This window comes from Trachurus japonicus, chromosome 15 (genome assembly GCF_045865225.1).
Source record: "Trachurus japonicus isolate A0001 chromosome 15, Traja_1.0".
Taxonomy (NCBI): domain Eukaryota; kingdom Metazoa; phylum Chordata; class Actinopteri; order Carangiformes; family Carangidae; genus Trachurus; species Trachurus japonicus.
The window spans coordinates 11,668,345-11,693,184 of NC_140921.1; the positions used below are offsets into that span (position 1 = coordinate 11,668,345).

A 24,840-nucleotide genomic window follows, 5' to 3' on the forward strand; every position below is an offset into this window, starting at 1 on the left:
TTTTTTTCCTCTCTTTTCTCTTTAACATGCACTTTTCCTCTTTTTCTTTTTCTTTTTTTTTCTCTCAGATGTGACCTGAGTTTCTCTTTGATACACACACAACCACGCTCATTCATTCTGTTTGAGGTTTATAGATGATTACTCTGACACCAATATAACATAATTTCAGTTCTCATGTCAGATACCTGAAGAGGGAGATAATAACATGTAATGATCTGATTTTTAAGTGTGGATGAAAGATCGTTTTTACAGCTGGGGTGTGTTGTCTTTATATGAGGTGTTTCTTGCAAAGTACATTATGTTTAAAAGTGCAATTCAATAGTTATTTTCCAAGTAAAAGGCCAAAGTTTGAATGTTATTCCCCCCTCTCCCCTCATTACTGAAGGAAAACAAAGTAGTCACACATTTTTCTTACACAACCTTTTCTCTGCGTCTTGTATAAACGCACAAAAGCAGCAATTTAGAAGTGTTGCATTATCCCAGGAAAAGCATGAACTCATCAGGTTTTGAATGAATGAACTGATGACAGACCAAATTGTAAAATAACATGATGCCACCTCTAAATGTTGTTATATCCTTCTTTCATTTCATCTCAATCTACATTGAAATATCAATGTGAAAGGTTGAGTTTTTGTCTTCTTTTCCTGACTCCTCCTCTCTCCGCTCTTCTCATCTGGCAGCGATGGATAAGGACTTAGCATCAGCCAAGGCTCTGTACGAGCAGATGCAGAAGGAGGGGACGGCCGTAGATGAGCTGTCACTCAAGCGGCTGGCCAAGATGTACCGCGACGCCGGAGAGACGGCGCCCTTCACTGAGCCTCCTGTGAGTCTCTCTCTCTCACACACTAACACACACACAACCCACTCAAACATATCTGAATGTGTTATTTTTGGGAAATGTTACATATTCAACCCACACGATTCCCCAATGTGGTCAGTTACAGTAAGTAATTGTCCTCTTTTTTAAAGTTGCATAAGCAAACAGTGACTGTGTTGGTGTCAGTGAGACTCCTCCAGACATAAAAGAGCATCAGAAAACTCTCAGCTCAGTCGTCACTCAACAACAACTTCTGATGTGCCCTGAAGCAATAACTTGAAGTGTGAGGAAGCAGATTGTGTTGAGCAACTTGGATGAGTGTAACTGTGAAAGCTGATCTGAGAGCTGCTGATGGAAAAGCATGAGCCCACGGCGGGTTAAGGCCAAGGGAACAGTTTTATTAAAACAAACACTGTGCTTTTGAACTCACAGAGGCGTTTAAAGTGCATAAATACTGAACTCACATGTCACATGGCAGTTTATTGTACAAGTATGTGCATGAGTTAGAGAATTTCCTAAATTAAAGTGAAAAAGTCCAACAAAGAAACCAGAAAAGTACAAAATCTGTCCCCAATAATTGCCCATAAACACATTGGGAACTGTATGTACAAGGACTATTTCTTTAGGAAGAAGTCGTTCTCCTGTGTTCCTGTGTGATCTGAGAGCTGCTGATGGAAAAGCATGAGCACACAGCGGGTAAAGGCCAAGGGAACAGTTTTATTAATACAAACACCATGCTTTTGAACTCATGGAGGCGTTTAAAGTGCATAAATACTGAACTCACATGTCACATGGTTTATTGATGAATCTACAGATCATTTCTCTGGTCAGTGAAGGACCAGGAAAATCAAAAAGTCCCAGTTTCCTAAATGCATTACATATATAAAAATAAAAAATATTACACTAAGGAAAGACGCCTGAATAACTAAACAATGTTAAACTAAAGCGTGTATTGAAACGATTTTGTAACACAGTGACCTATCATCATCACACACACCTATCCATGCTGATGCAACCACACAGATGTGAACATCAGATTATGACCTGGTCTGTTTACAAACACACACACACACAGAGAGGCCACACAACTCCTTAACCGTTGCTGACACTTGTCCGGCCGGTGTCCTAATGCGTGCCATTGTGTGTGTGCTGTGGTGTGTGTGTGTGCTATAGTAATGTGAAGGAGCAGTCTGCCCGCTCAGAGCAGTTCAGTCTACACACAGGCCTGCAGCTCGCCTCCTGTGTGTGCTACTTTAGTGTGTGTGTGTGTGTGTGCGCGCGGGAAGTTGTGCCCCACGGTCACAGAGTACATATATTGTGTAAGCGAGATGGTGTCACTGCAATAGCCGCTCTCTTTTTCTGGCTCCAAGTGTTTTTGAGCATTTCAGCACATTGCACATTTTGTAAGTTGATGTAGCCCTATTTTTGGAGGACTCACACACTCATATAAACCGACTCACTGCTACACACACACGCACGCACGCACACACACACACACACGTACACGCAGAGCCCTCTCAGCCCCAGCACTTTGATGTGCTGTCCCCTGGAGGCAGGTGTAGACCGGAGCCCCTCTTACCTTCCCATCACTCACCTGCAGTGCAAAGATAGAAGGAGAAAGGAGGATGAAGGCAGAGAAGCTGCTGCATTATTCACCGAGTGTCAGGATAGTTAAGTGATTGCTGCGTTTTTATAAGTAGTCGAGTCGCAAGGAGAGGGAAAGGTGAATAGCCCCCGGTTTTCAGAAGTTTCCACAAACACATCTCAGGTAGAGACGCAGCAGCTCCGTCTACACAGAGGACGTGTGTTTACAGTAAACCTTTCGGCTTTGATTCAGACGTACAAATGTTTAGACAAGTCATGTATAGATAGTTTACCTTTCATCACTGCAGGAAAAGCACGTTTTGACATAAAGTGTATAATGGTTCAGTCTGACTTTCAATGAAAGCGAGGGGACTGCTGCTGTTTTTCACTGTCAACATCACATGCAGCTTAATGTTGGATATTCCTTCATTTATCACCTCCCAGTTTTAATCCATGAAATTTAAAAGTCAACTTTAAACCTGTTTTTTCTTTTTTTCTTTTAGCTTTCTATCAAACCATCATTATTTTATCATTCACTGAGCACTTCATCCATAAATTGAACAGAATATCTGGCTTTATATTGACGTTTAGGGGCCTAATTATACTCATTTTCACATCTCATGATCATGGGACTCTGGCAGTTTACTGTACAACAAGTATGTGCAGGAGTTAAGAGAATTTCCTAAATTAAAGTGAAAAACGTCAACAAAGAAAACAGAAAAGTACAAAATTTTTCCCCAATAATTGCCCGTAAACACATTGGAAACTGTATGTACAAGGACTATTTCTTTAGGAAGAAGTCGTTCCTGTGTTCTTGGTGAGATATGTGAAATAATTGGGGCACTGTTTCCAATAAGAAAAAAATGCTGCTGAATTTTATAAATGTCATTTTTTGCATTGCTTTAAACACTTTGATGGTGAAAGCTGAAATCTTAGACGGATATTTCAAAATTTAGAGAGAAAATATTTTTGTAATTCGGCTGAACGTACTCTTTAAAGGTGTCCCAAAGCCTCTCCGTCTCTCTCCCTCCATAGTTATTTATCAGCATTAATTACTACATTAATAAGCAAACAACCCCCCTCCCCAAGAAAAACACCCACCACAACACTTTGTCTGGATCAAAACACTGATTAATTAGCCGGGAACAGAGGCGGAGAGCGAAAAGTGTGTGTTCAGGGAGTGTGCTACAAATCCCTTATTTGTGTATTAATGGGGATTTAAAGATGAAACGAGACAACCTGGTTGGCGAGTGGAGACTATTTAGACAGAACCCAGGAGGGCTCCGCCGCTGCTTACTTTTGGAAAGAGGCGAGATAGAGGCAGGTGTGAGGCAGGTGAGCGCCTGCGCCGTTTGTTTGGAACGTGTTTGATGCCAAGCCGTTTCTCTTTGTTTCTCTTTCCAGGAGTCCTTCAAGTTTTACGCCGACAAGCTGAAAGAGATGAAATTTGGCAAAGCCCAGACGACAGCGGAGGAATAAAAAAAGATTCACCCTCGTCTCCTCTTGCCTCCATCCAAATCCCACTGTTTTCTTCTCATGTCTCTATTCTTTTTTTTTTTATATTAAGTTGTTTGAGCTGAAATTTTGACTTATATGTGTTGTAACGGTTCAGTGTTGGATTGACTGTTCGCTGTGAAATTGATAATGTTGACGATGAAAATGTTGAGAATGTACAGAAGTATTTATGCTAATAAAGAAAGTTAGGAATCCAGAGTCTGCATGTGCTTCACTTTTCCTGCAAAACAGGTAAAACACACGTCTAACTTCTATCACTAATGAGGAATTTGGTTGATTACTGTACATCCCAGTCCCAACACTACACTCAGACTATATGTATGTATGTGAAAGTACACACTGTGCATACTGTTCTATAGGCAATATACAGACAAATTATATTGTGACATGAGTCATAATTTTCATTTTTGCTTAAAAATGTCAATGGAATTAAATATAGAAGTGTACATTTATATAGTATATATGATTTTTGTTGGGTCATGTACCAAGAATAATCATGATTCCTTATGTCTGGAAAAAAAGATCAGTCCGCCGCGGGTCTCTGTTGCACCACAACGCTTCTTTTATCACATTTTACCTTCATCAAAAAAGGGGGGGAAATGCAGCTCCTGCAATCTGGATGTAGCACTTGACCCTGTTGTGATATTGAAAATATTTCCATGCTTTGTTCAGCCCTAGTGTGCACTAATCAGGGTTGGAGTATTGATACTGCTGTTACCAGAAAACTGCAACTTTGAAATGTCACTGCCACTTTAATTTTATAAGTGGTAAAATATTTGTTGTTGTTTTGAGTTGTTGCCACCGTAGTGAGTGCTTTTCAAAATTAAAGTGACACTTTATATTTACAATTAGTTCAATTTTGTTGGACGTTAACATTAGAGTGATCTTTTTTAATGTACTTGTACTCAATTGGAGTATTTCTGCTTCACTATATCTGAGGGAAATACTGAACTTTTTACTCCACCACATCCGTCTGTCATCATAACTAAACGGATGAAAACATGATTCAAAACTAGCCAGAAGTAATAAAATAGGCAAAAAGGCTCCGTCTTGATCTAATGATATAATAAATTACAACATTAAAACGCTGTGAACCATCAGTGACATGTTACCAACAGGAACCAACTTTTTAAATTCTCCTGTACCAAATTCAGATATTCCCGTTTGATGTAACACAAGCTGTTCTTGACCAAGACTGAGGCAGGACTTAGATAACACACACACACACACATACACACATACTCAGGCTGTTTCCCAAGAAGATCGTGACCTGACGTCAGAGGGTCGGTCACAGCATAGATGACATAGATTGGTAAAAATGTTTGAAATCATCAGAAAACATGAGTTGTACAGCAGAATCTCTTCCATGTACGTGATACGATTTCACATGAGGAATGTGTTTGTGCTGTGATGAAACTACAGGATCATCACATTATCAATAACATCCATGGTTATGAAACCGAAGAGCTACAACAAGTGACCGCACTATGTAACCGAATGATGCGTCCAAATCCAAATGACGACAGAGATTATGAAGACAAAAATAAACACACTCAAGTGGACCAATGTGATTTAACACTTTTACTAATTTGGACACAAACCATCTCGGTAAAATATTTATCAGGCTTTTGCACCAGTGCAAAAACACCCATCTTACATAATCTGTAATATATGAGGACACAACAAGTACAAGCTCTTTTTCTTCTGAGTGTGACTTACTAAATCTCTGCTGGGCTTTTTCTCCAGTGCTCCCTATACTGGCACACACATTGTTAAGCTTAATAACCTTACATATACAAAAAAAGAAGATAAAGCTGTAGGAAAAAGAAGATTGAAAATGGAACAAGCAAAAGCTGCAGATGGATATCTGCCAAAGTGGCACTCTAATCATTTGCCAAGACAGAGAAGAGAGGGAGAGGGGGAAAATGCCGTCGTTTTACCAACGGCATGACTGCAGTGCTTTGCTGCCACCCAGCAGCAGACAGTGGTACTGCAACTACCTCTTCAACCAACACCAAACGGTGCATCCAAGAGTTGAACTGGACACACTGGATGGATGTTGAGCAGAGTTAGTGATATTCAGGAGTTCCTGATGTTGAAACGATTTTGAAAATGATTTGAAGGAAGATAAACAAACCAAAATAACTTCATATTCACATGTTTTCCTCCCCTGAATTAAGAACTTATTCTCTATTACACAAACTAATAAGAACTGTAAAACCAATGACAGAAAGCTCAGTGTCGAACCAGTCGAACTCGAGCCAAAATTACTTCCTTCCACTTTGCAAAAAAACAAACAACAACAAAAAAATCCCCCTGATGCTGTGTGTGATTTTGTGTGACATTTGGTCTTCATGTTGAAACTGGTCCAGATGTGCTCACCAGTCCTGACTAGACTTCTGTTTGATGAATTTCAAGGACAAGTAATAGAGCCCCATGAAAGCCAGGCAGACGGCCAGCAGGACCAGGTAGCAGGAGAACAGAGGGTACTGGTTCATGTTCATCACCTCCACCACCTGAGAGACAAACAGAGACAGTAGGAAGATGGGAAAGTTGTTTTTTCGACATACAGCACTGATCTGAATCACATCAACTGTCACTGCCTATGAGACATTTAATATCTGTGGCTCAACCATAGATACAGTTTATAAAAATGTCCTTAATTGTAAAATAAATTGTAATTTAACACTTAAATCTGTCAGAACTACTTACTGTAGCTACATTTATTATTTTTTTCCAATAAATGGAAATAAACTGAAACCAGGGCTGTGGTTGAGAGTGCCCTTTGACTCTGTGCATTTAAGATTTACAGTGTGAATAAAACTCTTCAGGAAATGTAATATGAATCTGTCTCACACACAGTGATGCTGTCTTTGATATTACAGCGCTTTTAACTCACATGAATGCCGTCAATATTGAAGGTGAAGTTTCCTATCTGGATGGGGTATTTGTTTCCTCTGAACTGCACCTGCAGCATGCCCTCAAAGCCCCAGCGCATGAAGGAGACGTGCGACAGCCACGAGGCCACTGTGGAGTAAACAAACACACACACACACACAGGTGTAAACAGCATCTTTTCTTTCCTCAATCTGCTCTCTGTCTTGGCACAGACTGTTTCCTTCAGGCTGTCAAGGTTGATTAATTAATTAATAGACGAAAGACGATTCATCCGTCTCCTCACCGAGCCACATGTTCTCAAGGCTGATGACAAATCCTCCCGTCAGGTAGAAGACGGTGAACAATGAATTGCCCATGAAGGCCGAGGTCTGCAGGGTGGGCAGCGCCGCGGCTACGAACAGAGCCATGGCTCGGCTGCAGTAAACCGTCAGCCACACCAGCAGGAAGTTGAGCAGGAAACGGTCCGGGGCCTCGTTAAGGCCGGCCAGCCAATAGATGGGCAGACCGTAGACCAAGGTGAACACACAGTGCTCTGGTAACTCCCCCAGGACCTGATGTACAGAAATATACCAACAAGGATCAGTATTAATTTAACAATACTTGTATAGATCACTGTTTTACAAATGCGCCAGGGAAATGCTCAAAAATTCTATCTACATGTTTATCAATGAGCTTCCATAATATTGTAGCATTTACTCGACAAACGACAAAAGTTCCTCAAGAGGGGCCAAAAATAATCTAAAAATAATACGAAATAATCTGAAATGAGATCTAATCGAGCTCCTATCAGTGGTAAGCAAAAGCAGTTTTAAAAATAAATTGAAAAATGTGTTTTTAGAAAGGAGATAGGGTAGTGTCTAACTTCTTTTTGTTTCCGTTTCCTTTTTGTTTCGTTGTTTCTTTTATTTTTTGTTGTTTTGCTTTGTTTTTTCATAAGCTTAAGTATTGTGTTGTATCTGCAAATGTTTAAACTGTTTAACTATTTCTTTCTAAACCTGGATAATTGTAAGTGTGGTTTTAGTTTGTTTTGTGTTATGTTGTTTTTACTCTGTTTTTACTACATTTGTAATTGTATGTGCTGGACTCCAGGAAGAATACCCATTGCTCATATATCATAGGGGATCCTAATAAATAAACTAAACTAATAAACTAACACACACACACACTTATAATTCAGTGTTGATTCTGGTTGGTGTGTTTGCATGCACACACAAACACTGCATCATTATTTCCCTGTGATCTCCACCGTGTCACATCACGGTGCTGTACAGGACTGAACAGTGAAAGCGTGGAGCGAAGCTGACCCCTGCTGGAGAGGCTGTGTTTTTTTTTTTACCTTGGCAAAGAAGTAGGAGGTGACGGAGTACATGCCGTCCTCCAGCTCGTGGTACAGCATGGCTCTCTCTGTGTGACCTGCAGACAACATCAAATCAGTCTGATGAGTTCGTATACAACCTCTGGTAAGTGACCCAGGTCTTCTTTTAGTAAAGTTCAAGGACTATCTGAAGATTAAGATTTGTTACAGATTTGTTTTGTCTGGACTCAGTGATTTATTTAGGTTGTGTATCATTTGGAAAAAAATCTGTGAGGGTTTTTGGTTCGTGACACCAACTATGAGCCCCATGTGTAACAGAGACCCCGGTGAAAAATGATAAACAACAGAGACAATTTCAAGGTAAAAGTAACTTTTTCCTCAACTTTTCCTCAACTCAGACCATGTCACTGACCGTCCTGGCTTCAGAGGGATCAAGGGCCAACACTAAAACCTGATAATAAATTATTAACACATTAACTATTTAGTGCATTTCATTACACCCTCGTTTGGAGTGCTTTGTTTCATGTAACAACATGTATAAGAGGTTGTAGTTCAGGCTGTCTATGTGCTGTGTGCACAGTATCTAAGGCATTGTGTGTATTCATTGTATGTTTATATATATATATATATATGTATATATATGTATGTGTTATTATTGTTAATAATTGTTTATTTGTAAATACTTATTAACAATAATAACTTATTTATATTTTCTATAACTAAATTTTTTTCTCAGAGATTTTCTACTTTCCTTTACAGAGTCACAGTATTTAACTCAGAGTCAGACTTTAATTCAGAGTTCATTCTATAACTTTGGTTGTCACACGACCTTTACCCGACTTGAACTTTATTTATAATGTCTGTTGGCTCAGCCCTGCTATCTCTGCAACTGTTGTGATTGAATATAACTCAGAGTCCAAGAACTCAGTGTTCAACTCGTCCACCTGATAATTTAGTGCTAACTTTGACTTTAATATCTTCTGTTCTGAGCTCCTTCACATCTTGCTGCTTTGTTTTGTCACACTTTTTCAATGCACTCGCACCAACTTTGCTCTAAATTGTCACGACTTCCAACATATTCACCTAACTTTTCTGGTTCTTTTCACACAGCTCTCTTTGCTTTTCACACACCTGTTATATAAAAAACCATTCATGTTACAATAATATAAAGAGCTGTAAAACCCCAGTCCCCTCCAATGCTACCCATGGTCTCTTTAACTTATAAAGAAGAATAATTATTATTCAGAGTGGCATTATGAAATTAACAAACTGGATGACATTTCATGTTCAGGCCACACAGCTTCCTCAAGGTTGGATATGTTGCACAAATTACTTTATCCACAGTGTGTCAATGGGGATAAAAATTTTTGAATTGAAGTTTTGACCTTTGATGAGCTTTACTTTTGAAGGTGCCTTGAATGGGGAGGTTTTTGTTGCAGTGTTTTCTCTTTAGACACCAGTACATGACATTGATGACTGTATGAAGAATATGGAGGTGGAGAACAAAGATGTTTTGGTGCCTTTGCTGTTTTCCAAAAGGAAACTTTCGTAATTTTCCTTTACATCTTTTTTGATTTGATTCACTCACATTTAGCTATGACGTCCAGCACCACAGCAAACGGCGTGAGAGCTCCAATCATGTAGAGTAGAGCCACTGTGTCCTGGATGGACAGACGCTCTTCTCCGGCCCCGTAGTACAGACAACCGACCAGCAGCGACATTAGGAGCGCCTCGAAGCCGTGGACCAATAAGGTGACCAGGTCTCTGAAGTCGTTGTACATGTGACGCCTGAGGGAGAACAACGGAGAGGAGATCAGTGTCTCCTCTACGTACCAAAAAATGAAATGTTTGTGTGTGTGTGTGTGTCCGTACCTGATGAGTATGGTAAATTGGTGAAGTCTTCCTGGCAGTCGGTTTTGTTCCTTGGAGACTGTGATCACCTCCTCTCCTCTGGCCTTGCTGGGCTGCTGCGGGCTGCAGGAGACGAGGGCAGGAAGTAACGGATGAGTTAGACTGAGTTTAAACTGATTCTGTCTGTAGTAAGCACTTTAGGATGTTCATGTCACTACAACAGCTGTGGACACAGAATTAGTTCATATTTCAAATATAGAGAAGACACAACTACATTCATTATTTTCATTTTTCTGAGAGGAAATAAAAGGAGATAAACAGAACTGTTGTCCCTCTGTAACTCTGGTTTAGTATCCCTTGCACTCAGTCTGAGTTCTTGGTTGTAAAATTTAAAGGGACTTGTGGGAAGATTTGTGAAAAGATGCATGCATTTTAAGTTATTAATGCTAAATGCTCGAGTCCCTTTAAAGTTCCCTCAAATTCAAAGTTATGTTTGCAATGAAATGAATAGGTTAAAGAACAGAAAATGTTTCATTTTGGAAAAATTATGTCAAAACTTAGGGTGTCTGATAACAATTTAAAGTAATCATTAAGTAAGAGCACACACTGCTGAAAATAAAGGAAGGTAATGAGAGGAGAAACAGCGAGATAAGATGAGAGTAAAAAGGAGAAAGGTGTAAAAATAACTGTTTATCAGAGCTACAAATCGCATAAATTTTTATCACTGCTTCGTTATTGCTTAATCTGCCAATTATTATAATCATTCTGTCTATAAAATGACAGAAAATTACACTATTATATTCCACTTGCTTCTTCAGTCCAACTAACAACTCAAAACAAAAATAAATAACATAGATAACTGAAATTATTAATTTGTTAGACAAAGTAATTGCCACTGTTGCTTTGACTGTTGAAGAGATGAGTGGACATTATTCTCTCAGCTCTAATGCGTAGTAGAGAAGCAAAAAGAGTCCCAACTTCTACAGACACACAAACACAAACAAAAACACAAGGCTACCTCTCACTGTGTGTATCTGTGTTGGTCTCTTCTGGTTTCCACATGTGATCGTCTGTGTCTTTGACCTTTTCCATGAAATGCTCAGCCAGGACTCTGGCTCGCTCCAAACACTCGGCCTCTTGCTCCGGACACCGTCGGTCAATGCTGATCAAATCAACTGCACACACACATCAATAGAATGAGCAAAAAAAAAGCAAAAAATGTTTATGAAGAAGAATTTAAAAGCAGTTTTTTGGCTAAGTTAGTGAGTTTCTGAGTGGGGGAGTGATAATAACCACTTAGTGTACAGTAACTCACCATAGAAGTCAGAGGGGTTGCAGTATCTGGGGCAGGGGTATCCCAGCGCGGTGAAGTAAGGCACCATGTCCCGAGCAGCGCCACAGTAAATGGCTGAACCGGACGACAGCAGGACGACGAGGTCAAAGAGCTGGAAGATGTCTGAGCGAGGCTGGTGCACCGACAGCAGGACCAGGCGGTTTCCCCGGGCCAGGCGGGACAGAGTGATCACCAGGTTGTGGGCGGTGAAGCTGTCCAGTCCTGATGTGGGCTCGTCCAAGATCAAAATGCCTGAGAAAGACCAGTTCAACATTTCATTAAAAAGATAGAAGCATCTTACGTATGTCCTAATTGTAACGATCACTGGTTATTCAGGGGTTGTGACATGACAGAATGGATCGAGACTGATGTTAAAGAAGGCATTTACCAGTACTTTACTGATAAATTTGTTGCAATATCTTAAAGGGATAGTTCAACATTTTGGCAAATTGGCCCATTGCCATAATCCCTATAGTTTTAGGAGTAGGTTCGTTACCTTTAATTGTCGGTGCAAGCTATTTTTAGAACGCTATGAGATAATGACGAAACATTACGAGACAGAGTTGTTTTCGAGGGAAATGCAGAGACTGCTCGCCGAAAAACTGCCCCTGAAGGGAACGCGCATCAGTGGTTTTGCATGAATTGCATCGTAACGTTCCGTTATTATCTCATAGCGTGGTGAACGTGCAGGTCACAACTTGTCCACCAGAGATTGTTAGATTGTGTATTTGATGAGTTTGATGAGTGAAACTAAGAAATCCCATGAGCCTCCGTAGCGTAGCTCTGAGCAGCTCACAGCTCTGCTCCGCCGTTCTAAAAATAGCTTGTACCGACAATTAAAGGTAACGAACCTACTGCTATGACTATAGGAATTATGACAATGGGCCAATTTGCCAAAATGTTGAACTACAACTGGGTGGGTCAGTCGTTTAAGAGATTTCCTCTCACCGGGGTTCCAGAGAAGTTGGACAGCGATACTGACTCTCCTCCTCTCTCCTCCAGAAACGCCCCTCACATAGTCGTTTCCCACTCTGGTGTGTGCACACTGTCGCAGCCGCAGCTCTGCAATGACATCATCCACCTGTGATAGGAAACACAGACAACATAGTTTGTCACATGTAGTATTCAATGTTAAATAGAAATAGTTCTGTCCAAATGAAGATCACGTGCAATACGAGTGTTTAAGACCAGTTTGAACTTGACGTTACCCTCTGGTCCCTCTGAGCCTGTGTGAAGTGGGTGGGGAGCCTCAGTTTGGCAACAAAGGCCAGAGTCTCTCGGACGGTGAGGTGAGGAAGGAGGCGGTCGTCTTGGCGGACGTGAGCAATGTTTTTCTTCACCAGCTGCGGCGTGTTGGGCTTCCCGTTGATCAGGATCTGACCGGACGTCATCGTACCGCCCTCATCCCGACAGGTCAATATGTCCAGCAGAGATGTTTTGCCACAACCTGAGAGAGACGATCACACACTTAAAGCAGAACTCAGCGCCAACAGAGCTATGATCAATATGTCAAAAAATAATATATATATATATATATAATATAACATAATAAAAGAGGTGTCAGGAGGAATGAGTGATATATGTGACACTGATGCACTTTTGTTTTATCTCAACATTATGTTTAGAGGCATACATCATCATAAAAATATGTTTCACAGTGAAATTGTTTTGAGGTACTTGTACTTGTTAAGCATCTCACCTTTATATTTTACTTGATGTTTGATATGGTACTTTTTACTCCACTGCATTATTTTACTGCTAATCAGATGTTAAATAAACTAATACTATCATATAGTAATATATAATACATTGTGGAATAAAATTAGCTGTTAAAGATTAATTACATAATGCTATTATGGCCTATTATGACCTCTTATATAAAACAAGTCTAGTATAGTGTCCTTATCACATGATCTCAAAAGTTTGGTAATATTTTTGTCTTTTAGATTTAATTTTTAAACTACATAACAGTATTTTAACACTGTAGTACTTTCAGAGTCCTTTATTACCTTGATTATAAACATTACTGCTTATAAGCTGTGTGTGTGTGTCACCTGAGCTGCCGATGATAGCCAGCATCTGACCGCTGCGGACTCGGAGACTGAGCTTGTTAATGGCCGTCTGCTTGTTTCCTTCTATCTCCCACGGCAGCTTGAACTCTGATAACTTCTCGTACCAGGGGATCTGAGCTGCCGTGTCCACCTGTGAACACAAACATACACATACATACACATTTACACCATGAGCACATGCACATAATACAATACACACACAGACACACACACATGAAGAGTGTTAAAGAGTTAAAAGCTAAAGATAACTGGACTGTCAGTTACCTCATAGTGCAGGTTGTTGACCTCCAGCTCGTTGCACCCTCCGCTGTAGGTGAAGTAGAGGCTGCTGTCTTCTTCACATGAGAATAACTCCGTGTCTTGATGCTGTTAAAGAGAAGAAGCAGGTCAATTAGTGTCACACAGACAAGGATACTGTATATTCATTTCAATTTTTAGTTGTATACTGGGAGAAAAACTGCAACAAAAGCAATGAAAATAAACATTATTTCCCTTGAATACTACAAATTTAGAGGAAATATGAGGAAAATGTTGGTGCAACCACTCTGCATAGAAAAACCATTGATTTTAGATGAGTGGCATTAAATCATTAACCACAACACAAAGGACATTTAGTGGCACTTACATGAGCTTCACTTAAATTTTAAAAGAGAAAAATAAATCTAAAATTGCTATCTTATGTGAGAGCTTTTCAAAATATTTGTTTTGTCTTGTTTTTTGTTTTTGTTTTTTTTTGCTTGCATACGTCACTAGGTGAAAATCAATCTTGTGCAGTGCTTTAGTATCTTCCCATCTTTAATTTGAACTTTATCAATTCTTTTATTGGATATTTCAAGGACCCATCTGTTTAATGATCACTGCATGTGTGTTTGTACCTGCAAATGGTTACCTGAGACCTTTTGTGGTTCCAGAGTCCATTTGAAAATCATCCAAGTATTATCATTATGTAATCCCTAAATCGGTCCAATGAATTAAAAGAACGATGCGATGACGAACACATGCTCACACCAGATCTACCATGTGTGCTGTGCATTATACTGCAGGCTGTATTGATCATACTGTAGATGTCGTGTTGTGGCCATGAGTTGCTTTTTTTTGTTTAATGCACATAAAATGTTCACACTTTGTTCTGCCATTCTTCATGCAGCTGTTCTAACCACTTCCTGCCAGATGTAGTGACAGAAATAGAAGATCGGAATCAACTATTTCAATGCAAAAAAAAAAAAAAACTCCAGATAAACTGAAATAATTAGGAATGATTGTTTTTGATAATCCACCTAGCCAAGTGGGGCAACAAGTCAGTTTGAGCACCTGCTGGTCATAAGGAAATTACAAAGCCTATCAAACTACAGTAGAGAAAAATAGAATCAGAGTAATTGTGGAGGAAAATTATAAATACATTGCAGGAACAACAGGAAAACATAAATATAAATGTGTAAACTGCATCAGTAGAATAAAGTAGAATCATCTAGTGACTACTCTATTTTATTCTATTATTTACTTTACTTATTAAGCTGCACAGTCATTTTACAAGATAACAAATCTTAAAATTTAGAATCGTAATTTCATTAGAGAGAAAACAAACAAATAGAAGTTCCTAATACACATCGATGGTCACTGAGGCCAAATGGAAGTGCTAAAATACTCAACTACTACTGACAAACTCATTTATATGAAAACACTGAATATATTTTCCACATTTTCCAGAAATAAAATGACATAGGTATTTGTCATTTTGCCTTTGACATTTAACAAAACCCCAACAACAGTAATACATTTATAAATAAGCTGAATTAAGAGGAAGAATCAGCAGAACCAGAGTCTCTCAGCATATTTGCTTTCAAACGACTAAATATTGTTTGATCCCATGTGACAAACTGACCTGTGAGGAGCCTTTTGTGAAATTGAGGCCATTGTCTATGTCTGTGTCCATGATGATGCAAGTAGCTGGTTGATGTTTGTAGGGTCAAGAGGTCAATGCCTCTCTTTTTGCTCTTCTATTAGGATCCTCTCTTTTTCTCTCTGACCGTCTCTGCCGTCGTCGCAGCTCCTCTTATTCCCCTCGTCGTTCACCGTTTCTTCTCCCAGCTGCGTGGTTCGACTCCAGTCCAGCTGAAGATCACTTCCCGTGTCAGCTCGCAACTCTTCTCTCTCTCGAAGTTCATGCCATGTCAGTTCTTCACCTGCTCTGTCCTGTCAGCCAGTCATAGCTTTTCTGGTGGCAGTGCACAATTTGAGGACTAAGGTGAGGCTAACAGCCGGTCACTCTCTACTCAGCATGTGTTTTTTTTTTCCTCCTCTTTATACAACTCCAGATCAAAGTTCTCTAAGATAACGCAACATTCACTGTGTGTTTATGGTTCCTGAGAGACTCGCTCTGCGGCTCTGTGCAGGGAATAAGCGCAGAGAAACAAAGTCTGGGAGTGCAGGACGACTCAACTTTTAGAGCTTCTCATGCTATTTTTGAGAGAATATGAACAGACTCATCTGAGACGGACTTGATACAGTTGTCGTTTGGAGCAGCAGATCGGTCGCTGAGATGAACAGGTTTTATTCAATGGAGGTGGCAGAGCCGGACAAGGGGGGCATAGTTAGAGAATCCTTTAAGTTCGTGTCGGAGGAGGGGAAGAGGGATGTGTGGAAGGACGGCAGAGATGAGCGATCAGAGCCCTCCTGTACTCTCAGTGCCCGCAACATCTCCTACACAGTCAGGTAAAAGGCTGCAGAAACTAAATCTGAAAACCAACTGGATTATCGATCACAAATTATCTTTAATTTAATGTTGTCTTACTCTCATTGTTGATGAAATAGAAAATTATGGCCACTTGCAAATCTTCCTTTTTATTCTAAGAAAATCTTTGATTGTTAATACTGTGCCTGCCTGTCTGTGTCTATACACAATCAAAACAAATAGTGATTGGTTTCCCAGTTGGGATTGATTCTGTTCAAGGAAAGCAAAAAATATTTCCCACGTCCAAGTGTGTATATGTGTATGTGTGTGTTTGTTGCAGTGAGCGTGTGGGTCCATGGTGGGACTTACCATCCTATAGGAAGCGATGGACCCGTCAGATCCTCAATGATGTCTCCTTCCACGTGGACAGTGGGCAGATCATGGGCATACTGGGAAATTCAGGTTCGCACTCAGCTCGGTCCAAAGAGCAAAAGTGAGACTAAACAAAAAAATGAAATAGTTGAAGTAAAGTAAGTGAGTCTCAATCAGATGAATTCTTAAATTGTGTAATAAAGAACATTTTGTCATGGACATGGTTCTGAGCAAATTAGGTATTAGACACTAAAAACAAGATGTGACTTTGAGAGTTTGAAAGTGGTTGCACTTTATGATCCTATTTCAAGGCCAGTGCAATCGCAGGGGAAACTATTATTTATTATGAGACAACACTGTTACTCCAACAATAAAATAAACAGCATCATGAACTAAAGAGTGAAGAAAGGGTGTGATAAAACCTTCTGTTGTGCTTAAATACTTTAGTTTGTACAAAATGAATAAAATCTGTGTTTGCCTTTGTGATGTGAAGGCTCAGGAAAGACCACCTTACTGGACGCCATCTCAGGGAGGATTGGAAACTGTGGCACTCTGCTGGGGGACGTCTTCATTAACGGCAGGAAACTTAAGAGAGAAGAGTATCAGGACTGTTTCTCCTATGTGCTGCAGGTAACACACAGAAACACCGAAACATGCAACAAGAGAAAAATCAAGTTGCTGTGAGATGCCTCTGCTGAACTGAGCATCTCATTATCCCATTATTGTATACCTAATGTGAAGAAGCTGTAGTGTTGAATGACATAATTGGCATCCACTCACATGTATATTTTCACTTTGCCCTAGTTCTCATCACTCGCTGACATCAGGTTAAACTTTGGCCTATAGCATCACATGTGAGAGGTCACATGCAGACAGTTTGTATGTTTTTAAGTTCCCCGTGTTACTAACCACCATGTAAAAAAAACAAAATGAACACACACCATTTTGCAAAAACTCTTGAAAGGCTGCCCCGGCCTCTGTATGAAATTAACTTAAGACCCTTGATAGCCTCCTCATATACTTAATCTCTCAATGAGAGGTGCTCAAGTGTATCCAAAGCCTGAATTAAAAACACTGGCTTAAAAACTGGCCATGCTTCCTTTCAAATCATCTCTCTCTTCTTGCTGATAGCAGCCCCCACCCGCCCCCACCCTGCTCTCTAAGCCTCGTCATTAACTCCCTGTGCTAAGCTGAAGATGAGGAGGTGATATGAGCTGCTGATATTAAAGTCATTCAGATGAGAGACTGAGGAGAAGTGCGACTGGGAGGTGCCACGTGTTAATTGAGGCAGGCAGCAGGTTCAGGAGGTTCAAGCAATGAGTGTGTGTACTATGTGTGTATATGTATGTGTGCACAAGGTGTATTACAGCTGGCTTACAAATGCATGTACGAACATACAAGTATAGAGTATGTCCTATGCATACCTATGAAACATTGGTGTGTATAACTACTTATCCTTTGTGTTTCTTTTTGTTTATTTCCCTCTCTCTGTGTCTCTGTCAGAGCGATAACTTGTTGAGTTATCTGACGGTGCAGGAGACTCTGACGTACACAGCCCAGCTGGCCCTCAGGAAACACTCGGCCAAAGCTATCCAGAAAAAGGTAAACCACTGAGAGCATCAGCCGCACTTTCTACTTTGTTACTTCTCCTTGGCTAACTTAAATTGTTCTGTTTGGGGGATACAAAAAAGGGGGGAAAAAGACCAGAATTAGAGCATATGATGATTGAAAAATAACGTGTATCTTTTTATATCAATTAAAGCAAAAGGTTTCGCACAAGGGCACAGTTGCTTATTGTAAACCTAGATTTAGAAGTGAAATAACTGTTCATATTACCTCTTGAGAATTGGGATATTCTGCTGTGTATGTGGCAAAAATAAGCTAAATGGAATTTAATCAAGTAGATGAAGAGATTTCAACATGATATTGATGTCAAAGACCACACCTGACCTTTAACCTGTGGCTCCTGTGCAGGTGTCGGCGGTGATGGCCGAGCTGAGCCTGAGTCATGTGGCCCACAGTGTTATCGGAGGGCGTGTTTTCCCGGGGATCTCCGGGGGCGAGAGGAGAAGGGTTTCCATCGCCAGCCAACTCCTTCAGGACCCAAGTGAGTATACGTCTGCAGCTGGGATATGTCAGAGGAGAATTACAGGAGTCTTATCTGGGTATCAGCAACATCAGAACTTCCAGAGAGCGCTATCGCTGCAAATCATGATGATGAGGTGAACTGAGGCAAAAGCCCTTAGTCCCTTAAATTCTTCAGGCTTTGCAGAACTTGAATGAAGAGATATGGAGCAGATAAGATAAACTAAGAGGCTTGAGAAGCTTAGTTTAGTGAGTTATTGCATATAATACATGAATGATAGTTCATACATCTACTCTTGGAAGCAACAGGACCAGAGGCAGGATCCTGAGAATAGAGGAAAGTTCACCACAGACCCGTCTCTCCCTGAAGAGTTTTACAAGTCCACAGTGAAAAAGCAAAGGGATCTAAGTAAGAGAGGAATGAGAAAAGGACAGAGAGGGGGACGGAGGAGGAGATGGAGAAGAGTAATGAAAGACTGGGTTATCACACCACCAGGAAATGAGCAGAGACTCACCTCTGTGTGTGTGTGTGTGTGTGTGTGTGTGTGTGTGTGTGTGTGTTCATCCCAGGTGTAGTTTATCAGGTCTACGGTCCTCCAGGGAGGATGAAGGGTCTCAGTCCTCATTCAGGATTACAGAATAGCCATAGACACACACGCACACACACACACACAGAGTAATGAAGAGTTCCCATTCGCTGCCTTTCCAATCAACCAGGAAATGAATTAATCTCACAATTAAAGCATCTGCTAATTCCACTCTGCTTTCATAATGCAAAGAGGCAATCTTTTAATTGTCCTAATTAGAGTAATTAACTTAAAAAAAAAAGAACTGACTTATCTTCATAAGTTAAGTTGGCCCCTCTGAGAGTCCTGCATGTGCCACTTAATAAAAAGTACATTTAAAAGTTTTACAACTTAAAAGAAGAAGAAGAGAAAAAAAAGTTATTGTCCCGCCTTTGTTCTTCTTCTCGATGTTTCAATGTGCGACAAACCTGCACGAGGGGGCGATGATGTCACTGTTGTGATGCCGTTGCAGGGGTGATCTTATTGGACGAGCCGACCACAGGCCTGGACAGCATGACCGCCAATCAGATCGTGGTGCTGCTGGCACAGCTGGCCCGGAGGAACCGTATCGTCATAGTAACCATCCACCAACCACGATCGGAGCTCTTCAGGGTGGGTTTCTGAGATGTAGTAGAGAAAAGAGGAAGAGTGACACGTTGACTGACACTTCCTTTAAAAAAAAAAAAAAATCTTAAAATAATTCAGACATGCTCATTTATAGTTGGAGATAATATTAATTTGTCTTAATTAGTTTGACAAAGACTATTGGAGCGTCTTATTAGCTTCAAAAACACTTTAGAAGTCATTTTCACTCTTTGAATTTTTCACTTACAATGCAATTACAGTAGAAAGACATATTCCTCCTGCTCATTGTGCACAGAAGAAACAATTACAACAATCATAAAACATGTTTTCAAACCTCCTCCGAATCCCTTAACACTAAAAGACAAAACAATTTCCTGGGAAGACAGAGGATAACTTGATGTATATTTGCTGATGTGCGTGTTCAGGTGTTCAGCAGGATAGCTATAATGAGCCGCGGAGAGCTGGTGTTCTGTGGGCAGCCGGAGGAGATGGTGGGCTTCTTCAGTCAATGTGGATACGAGTGTCCGGAGTACTGCAATCCCTTTGACATCTACGGTACCACACATCAGCTCCATCACAAATATATTATATACAGTGCATCTATATGTAAAATAAAATAAAAACCTGTGCGTGATGTTTATGTTTATGTTTCACAGTTGACTTCACCTCGGTGGACACCCGCAGCAGCGAGAGGGAGGCGGCCACGTTCAGTCGCATGCATGAGATCACCTCATCCTACCAGAGGTCTGACATCTACCAGAACATGCTGGGAAAGATAGAGCAGAGCCTGCAGCGGGAAGAGAAGCCGCTCATCCCCTTCAAGAGCAAAGAGTCGCCCAACGGTGCAGCCAAACTGGAAGTCCTGCTCAGGTCGGTGCTGAGCAAGTTTTCAGGCCCCTACTGTGTGAAGAAACCGACCGTGGACAAAATCAATGACATTAACTTTGATATAAGAGATGATTAGATTTAGATTTTAAAAACATAACTTAATGTAACTCCCAATTTAGTTTAAAATGCAGTTTAGAAATAGCAAATCTATGTGCTATGTGAAAACACTATACTACTACAAATACATATTTAATTTATTATTCTGCTTTGCTAATGGTCTTAACTATATCCTTATATACTGATTACTGGGGGGGGGGGCAATAGGCAGCTCAAATTAGTTGGAAAATAAGGCCAGTGTAAAAAAAAAGGTTATGAATTTGTTGCTTAATGTGTGTGTTTCTGTGTATTTACTTTACTTTACAGGAGGACTGTGAGAAACCTGTCCAGAGACAGGATGGGTGTTCTGATGCGTCTGTCCCAGAACCTGATCTACGGTCTCTTTGTGGCCTTCTTCGTCATGCGCTTAGACGACGACGTCACCAAAGGTGCTGTACAGGACCGCATAGGAATCATCTATCAGTCCATTGGTGCTTCGCCCTACACCGGCATGCTGAACGCTGTCGCTCTCTGTGAGTCCAACACCAAACATCTGCACATGGGAAGGAGGGGAACCAGTTGTATTGAACAGTTTGACATAATGGTGACACATTCATTGTAGTGCACTTGACGGTCTCTATTCAAACACTGAACTAAATATCCTGGGAAATAATAACTGAAATACCAGAGTAAGCGTAAGCCATGTTTTGCATTAAATCAGTAATATGTGGGTAAAATAAGGTTCATCAATAGCATGAGTCTGATAGCATAACCTAATAAATATCATAAGATAACTCCAGGGAAATCACCCTGGCAAGATCTTTGTTAAACATCATATGAAAGGTTTTTATCTGAGCTGCATAAGCTTACTTATCTCTTCTTGTTCAGTAGGTTAAAGGGGTCTGCAGTATTTTAGAGTTCACAGAAAGTCTATGATGTTTTCAATACCTCTTTTAGGTCAGAAGAAAAATTAAATTTATATGTTGAATGAATCGTTCAGAATAGTTTTAATTTCTTGAGGCTTTGCATAGCGATGAAATGTAACCTTTTATCATTTACAGTTGTTAGAGAGGTGCGTTTACCTACGAGGTGAGAATGACCTTTAGCCCATTTACAGCACGATGAACTGAAGTACCTTTTTACCTACAGACCTACAGCACCTATACAAGCCATATTATCTGTGCGCACATGTATTTGTGTCTCTGTGTTAGATACGTTCATGTTGATATTCATAGCAGCCGTTGTGACTGAAGGTAACCCCAAATATAGACACTTTCACTCATAACTCAAAACCAGCACTGTTTTCCTCAAGACAACATACATCACTCATTTGTGTATGCATTCAGGAGATTTATGCGATTCCTATTAGAGAGTTTATTTATGTGAAGTTTATTTAAGATCCTGTGATACTAATCTTGGGTTAATTGAGGTTAAAGGTTAAATACATTTTTAAATATTTATGTGAGATGTTGTGAGGATTTAGCAGAATCTATTCAACATAAGCTCTGTCCATCAGGTATATGCTAAAAGATCAATTGTGCAATCATGTATTCAAGCAGGGAAGGATATTGGCTGAGTGTAAAATCCCAGCTTTAGGGCTCTGGCTGTCACAGATACTGAGGATAAGAGATGTGATAAAACACAGGGCTGAGCAGGAGTCACACTGGAGTTAAAAGGTAATTAAAAGCTCTCTATAAGCACCCAAACAGCCAGAGGTAGTGATTGGGGATATCATGCTGACCTTGAATCTCACAGATAACAACTGATAGGATACAATACAGATCAGCTTGTTTGTTCTAAGAGACATGGGGTCTGAGTTGTCTGGATAAAACTCAGAGGTTTCAACAATGGGATAGCGCTGCACGCATTCATAATTTTAACGATGCATCTCTTATCAAAAATCAGGATTTCATAATATGATGATCTGTCAATGGTGAAGTACTTAAAGGCTCAATTTTAACTCTTAACGGGATAATAAAAAAGCAGTGGCCCACTCAATGGATATTAACTAACAAGTCTTTATAGTCCTAATTTCTATTTTTCTATTGGAGTCGTCTAAGAGCTTGTTTGTTTTCCTCACCAGTCCCGGCGTTGCGAGCCATCAGTGATCAGGAGAGTCAGGATGGTCTTTACAGTAAATGGCAAATGTTCCTGGCCTACATCTTCCACATCCTGCCCTTCAGCATCCTGAGTGTCATTATCTTCACCTCCTTCCTTTACTGGTGAGTAGCATCATGCAGTAGATGTTTTTGCTTGTTTTGGGAAATGCAACCTGCACATTTAAGCTCCTCTGAGGGTTTATATTTAGTTTGTCCTCCCTCAGCTTCTCTCAGTATTAACTCTGACACTGACTCTTTGCCTGCTTTCCTGTCAGGACGGTGGGGATGCACCCTGACACTTTGCGCTTCCTGTGTTTCACGGCCGTAGTCCTGGTACCACATATTATAGGTGAGTTGATACGATTAAGTGGGGGAAATAATCTTTTTACTTGGATGGCTGAGGTCTCAAGTATATATTTTGATCATCTTCTCTTTATCATACAACATATAGGGATGTGAAATATTTGATACATTAGAATCACCAGTATACTAAATTGAATGCATGTAATGTAATGCATGTAATGTCATGTTTCCATGTATCTATGTTGTTTTTTTTTATTTCCCTCAGGTGAGTTACTAACTGTGGTCTTAATGGGAGTGGTCCAAGACCCTAATATGGTCAATACCGGTGTGGCTCTGCTCAATATTGCTGGAATCCTGGTGGGATCTGGCTTCCTGAGGTGAGATACAGTACTAAATGTGATGTATCAAGCCTGCTGTGATTTAGTCCTTTAGTTTTCAGGTCTTCATTGTAAATACTGTTGGTTTAGTGGCCACTGCTGAGGGTAACACACCTTCCTCTCTCCGGTTCGTCCCTACAGGAGCACCCAGCACATGCCAACGGTCTTCCAGTGGCTCAGCTACTTGACGTTTCAGAAGTACAGCTGCGAGCTGCTTATTGTCACCGAGTTCCATGGACTCGACTTCACATGCAGTAAGTTGGTATTAGTCCACTTATCCTGTGAATGAAAATGACCCGTAATGATAATTACTTTTAGTCTCCATCATTAGTAAACCCTGTTAATATCAAAAAGTGAAGGCTAAAAATTACGGAAACACAATGGAACAAAAGCCAAAATACTCAAACTACATCTTCCAAATTTTGATACAAACTGAACATGATAACTTTCATGAGGGAATATTTATTGCAGGACTGTATTACACTGCATTGGTTTATGTGTATTCCTAATAAACTACCATCTGAGTGTGTGCAATTGAAGATTAAAGATAATTAACAATCAGTGAGCTCCAGTTATCAATTTGACATATTATCTTTACAATTATTAAGGTGGAGTTATAATGTCAGGGTTCAGTTTTCAAGGACACTTGGCAGGCAGAGGAAACTGTAGGAAACTCATTGACCGTCTGGAGAAAAGAAGCTGCATCTGTGAAACCAGATAACTCGTAACTTTTTCTCTCTGGTGTGTTGTGGTGTTGCAGATATTTCCAAACCTTTGCCTGGAGCCTGTGCGATCACTCACGGCAGTCAGATCATCGATGAAGGTTATCCTGGCGCTCTGTCCCGATACACACTAGACTTTGTTCTCCTCTACTCGTTCCTCCCTGCTCTGCTGCTGCTGGGCATGATCAGCTTCAAGATCAGAGACAAGGTTGTACGTCACTGAAACCACCTGGAGGCCGAACTGAGTTCGGTTCATGATCTAAATCAGATTCTGACTTACAGTGTGATGTTTAGGGGAAGGTGAAGGATACTGAAGCACCACAGCTCCCGCTAACACATCATCTGTGTTTGCATTTTCCTCCATCATTAAAGAAATATTTCTGTGTAAGCACTTACCTGAAGGTTCAAAAGAATCAAGTATTGCACAGCTCAGACCAAACGATGTAACTACAAAGAGCTTCTGTGTGACATTTTCTCAAAGGGTGCAACGTGTGCAGTTCAGCTGGGTTAATGTGTGTTGACTGGGATGCAGCCAGGAGCAGTAAACCTATTGACACGACAGCCAAACAACTGAGTGGTTCAGGTGCTAAAAAAGTGCCATAAATCACACAAGCAACAAACACATTCAACCTCAGGTTCTGTGGTTCGTTCCCTTCAGAAACTGTTATTTAAACTTTGAAATATTTGCACTTTTGTCAAATTAAAGCTTTTTGTGTATAGGTTTATGCCAGATTAAATGAGTGACTGTATT

General features: G+C 40.4%; 3 protein-coding genes across 4 annotated transcripts in view; 2 read left to right on the forward strand and 1 right to left on the reverse strand.

The window, feature by feature from the left end:
- lrpprc (leucine-rich pentatricopeptide repeat containing) overlaps positions 1-4,114 on the forward strand; it is a 62,991-nt gene extending 58,877 nt beyond the window's left edge. For both annotated transcript variants that reach the window (XM_085799593.1, XM_085799594.1), the window contains exons 37-38: positions 681-823; positions 3,806-4,114. In XM_085799593.1, the coding sequence (XP_085655719.1) occupies positions 681-823; positions 3,806-3,880 (218 nt within the window). In that variant the 3' untranslated portion in view covers positions 3,881-4,114. The remainder of the gene's footprint in view (positions 1-680; positions 824-3,805) is intronic.
- A 1,368-nt stretch (positions 4,115-5,482) lies between these two features.
- abcg8 (ATP-binding cassette, sub-family G (WHITE), member 8) lies at positions 5,483-15,667 on the reverse strand. The gene is made up of 13 exons (XM_085799626.1): positions 15,268-15,667; positions 13,650-13,751; positions 13,368-13,515; positions 12,522-12,760; positions 12,262-12,394; positions 11,296-11,565; positions 10,999-11,155; positions 10,002-10,103; positions 9,718-9,917; positions 8,151-8,227; positions 7,098-7,365; positions 6,816-6,943; positions 5,483-6,432 (listed from the first exon to the last, which is right to left on the reverse strand). The coding sequence occupies exons 1-13, from the start codon at positions 15,316-15,318 to the stop codon at positions 6,295-6,297; spliced, it is 2,013 nt and encodes a 670-aa protein (XP_085655752.1). The 5' UTR covers positions 15,319-15,667; the 3' UTR covers positions 5,483-6,294.
- Positions 15,668-15,762: 95 nt separating this feature from the next.
- Positions 15,763-24,569, forward strand: abcg5 (ATP-binding cassette, sub-family G (WHITE), member 5). The gene is made up of 14 exons (XM_085799627.1): positions 15,763-16,097; positions 16,397-16,518; positions 16,922-17,058; positions 17,932-18,030; positions 18,403-18,535; positions 19,552-19,691; positions 20,090-20,219; positions 20,321-20,534; positions 20,916-21,121; positions 22,672-22,810; positions 22,963-23,036; positions 23,256-23,367; positions 23,509-23,621; positions 24,128-24,569. Exons 1-14 carry the CDS (start codon positions 15,925-15,927, stop codon positions 24,310-24,312), a joined length of 1,977 nt encoding a protein of 658 aa, XP_085655753.1. The 5' UTR covers positions 15,763-15,924; the 3' UTR covers positions 24,313-24,569.
- Positions 24,570-24,840: the final 271 nt, after the last annotated feature.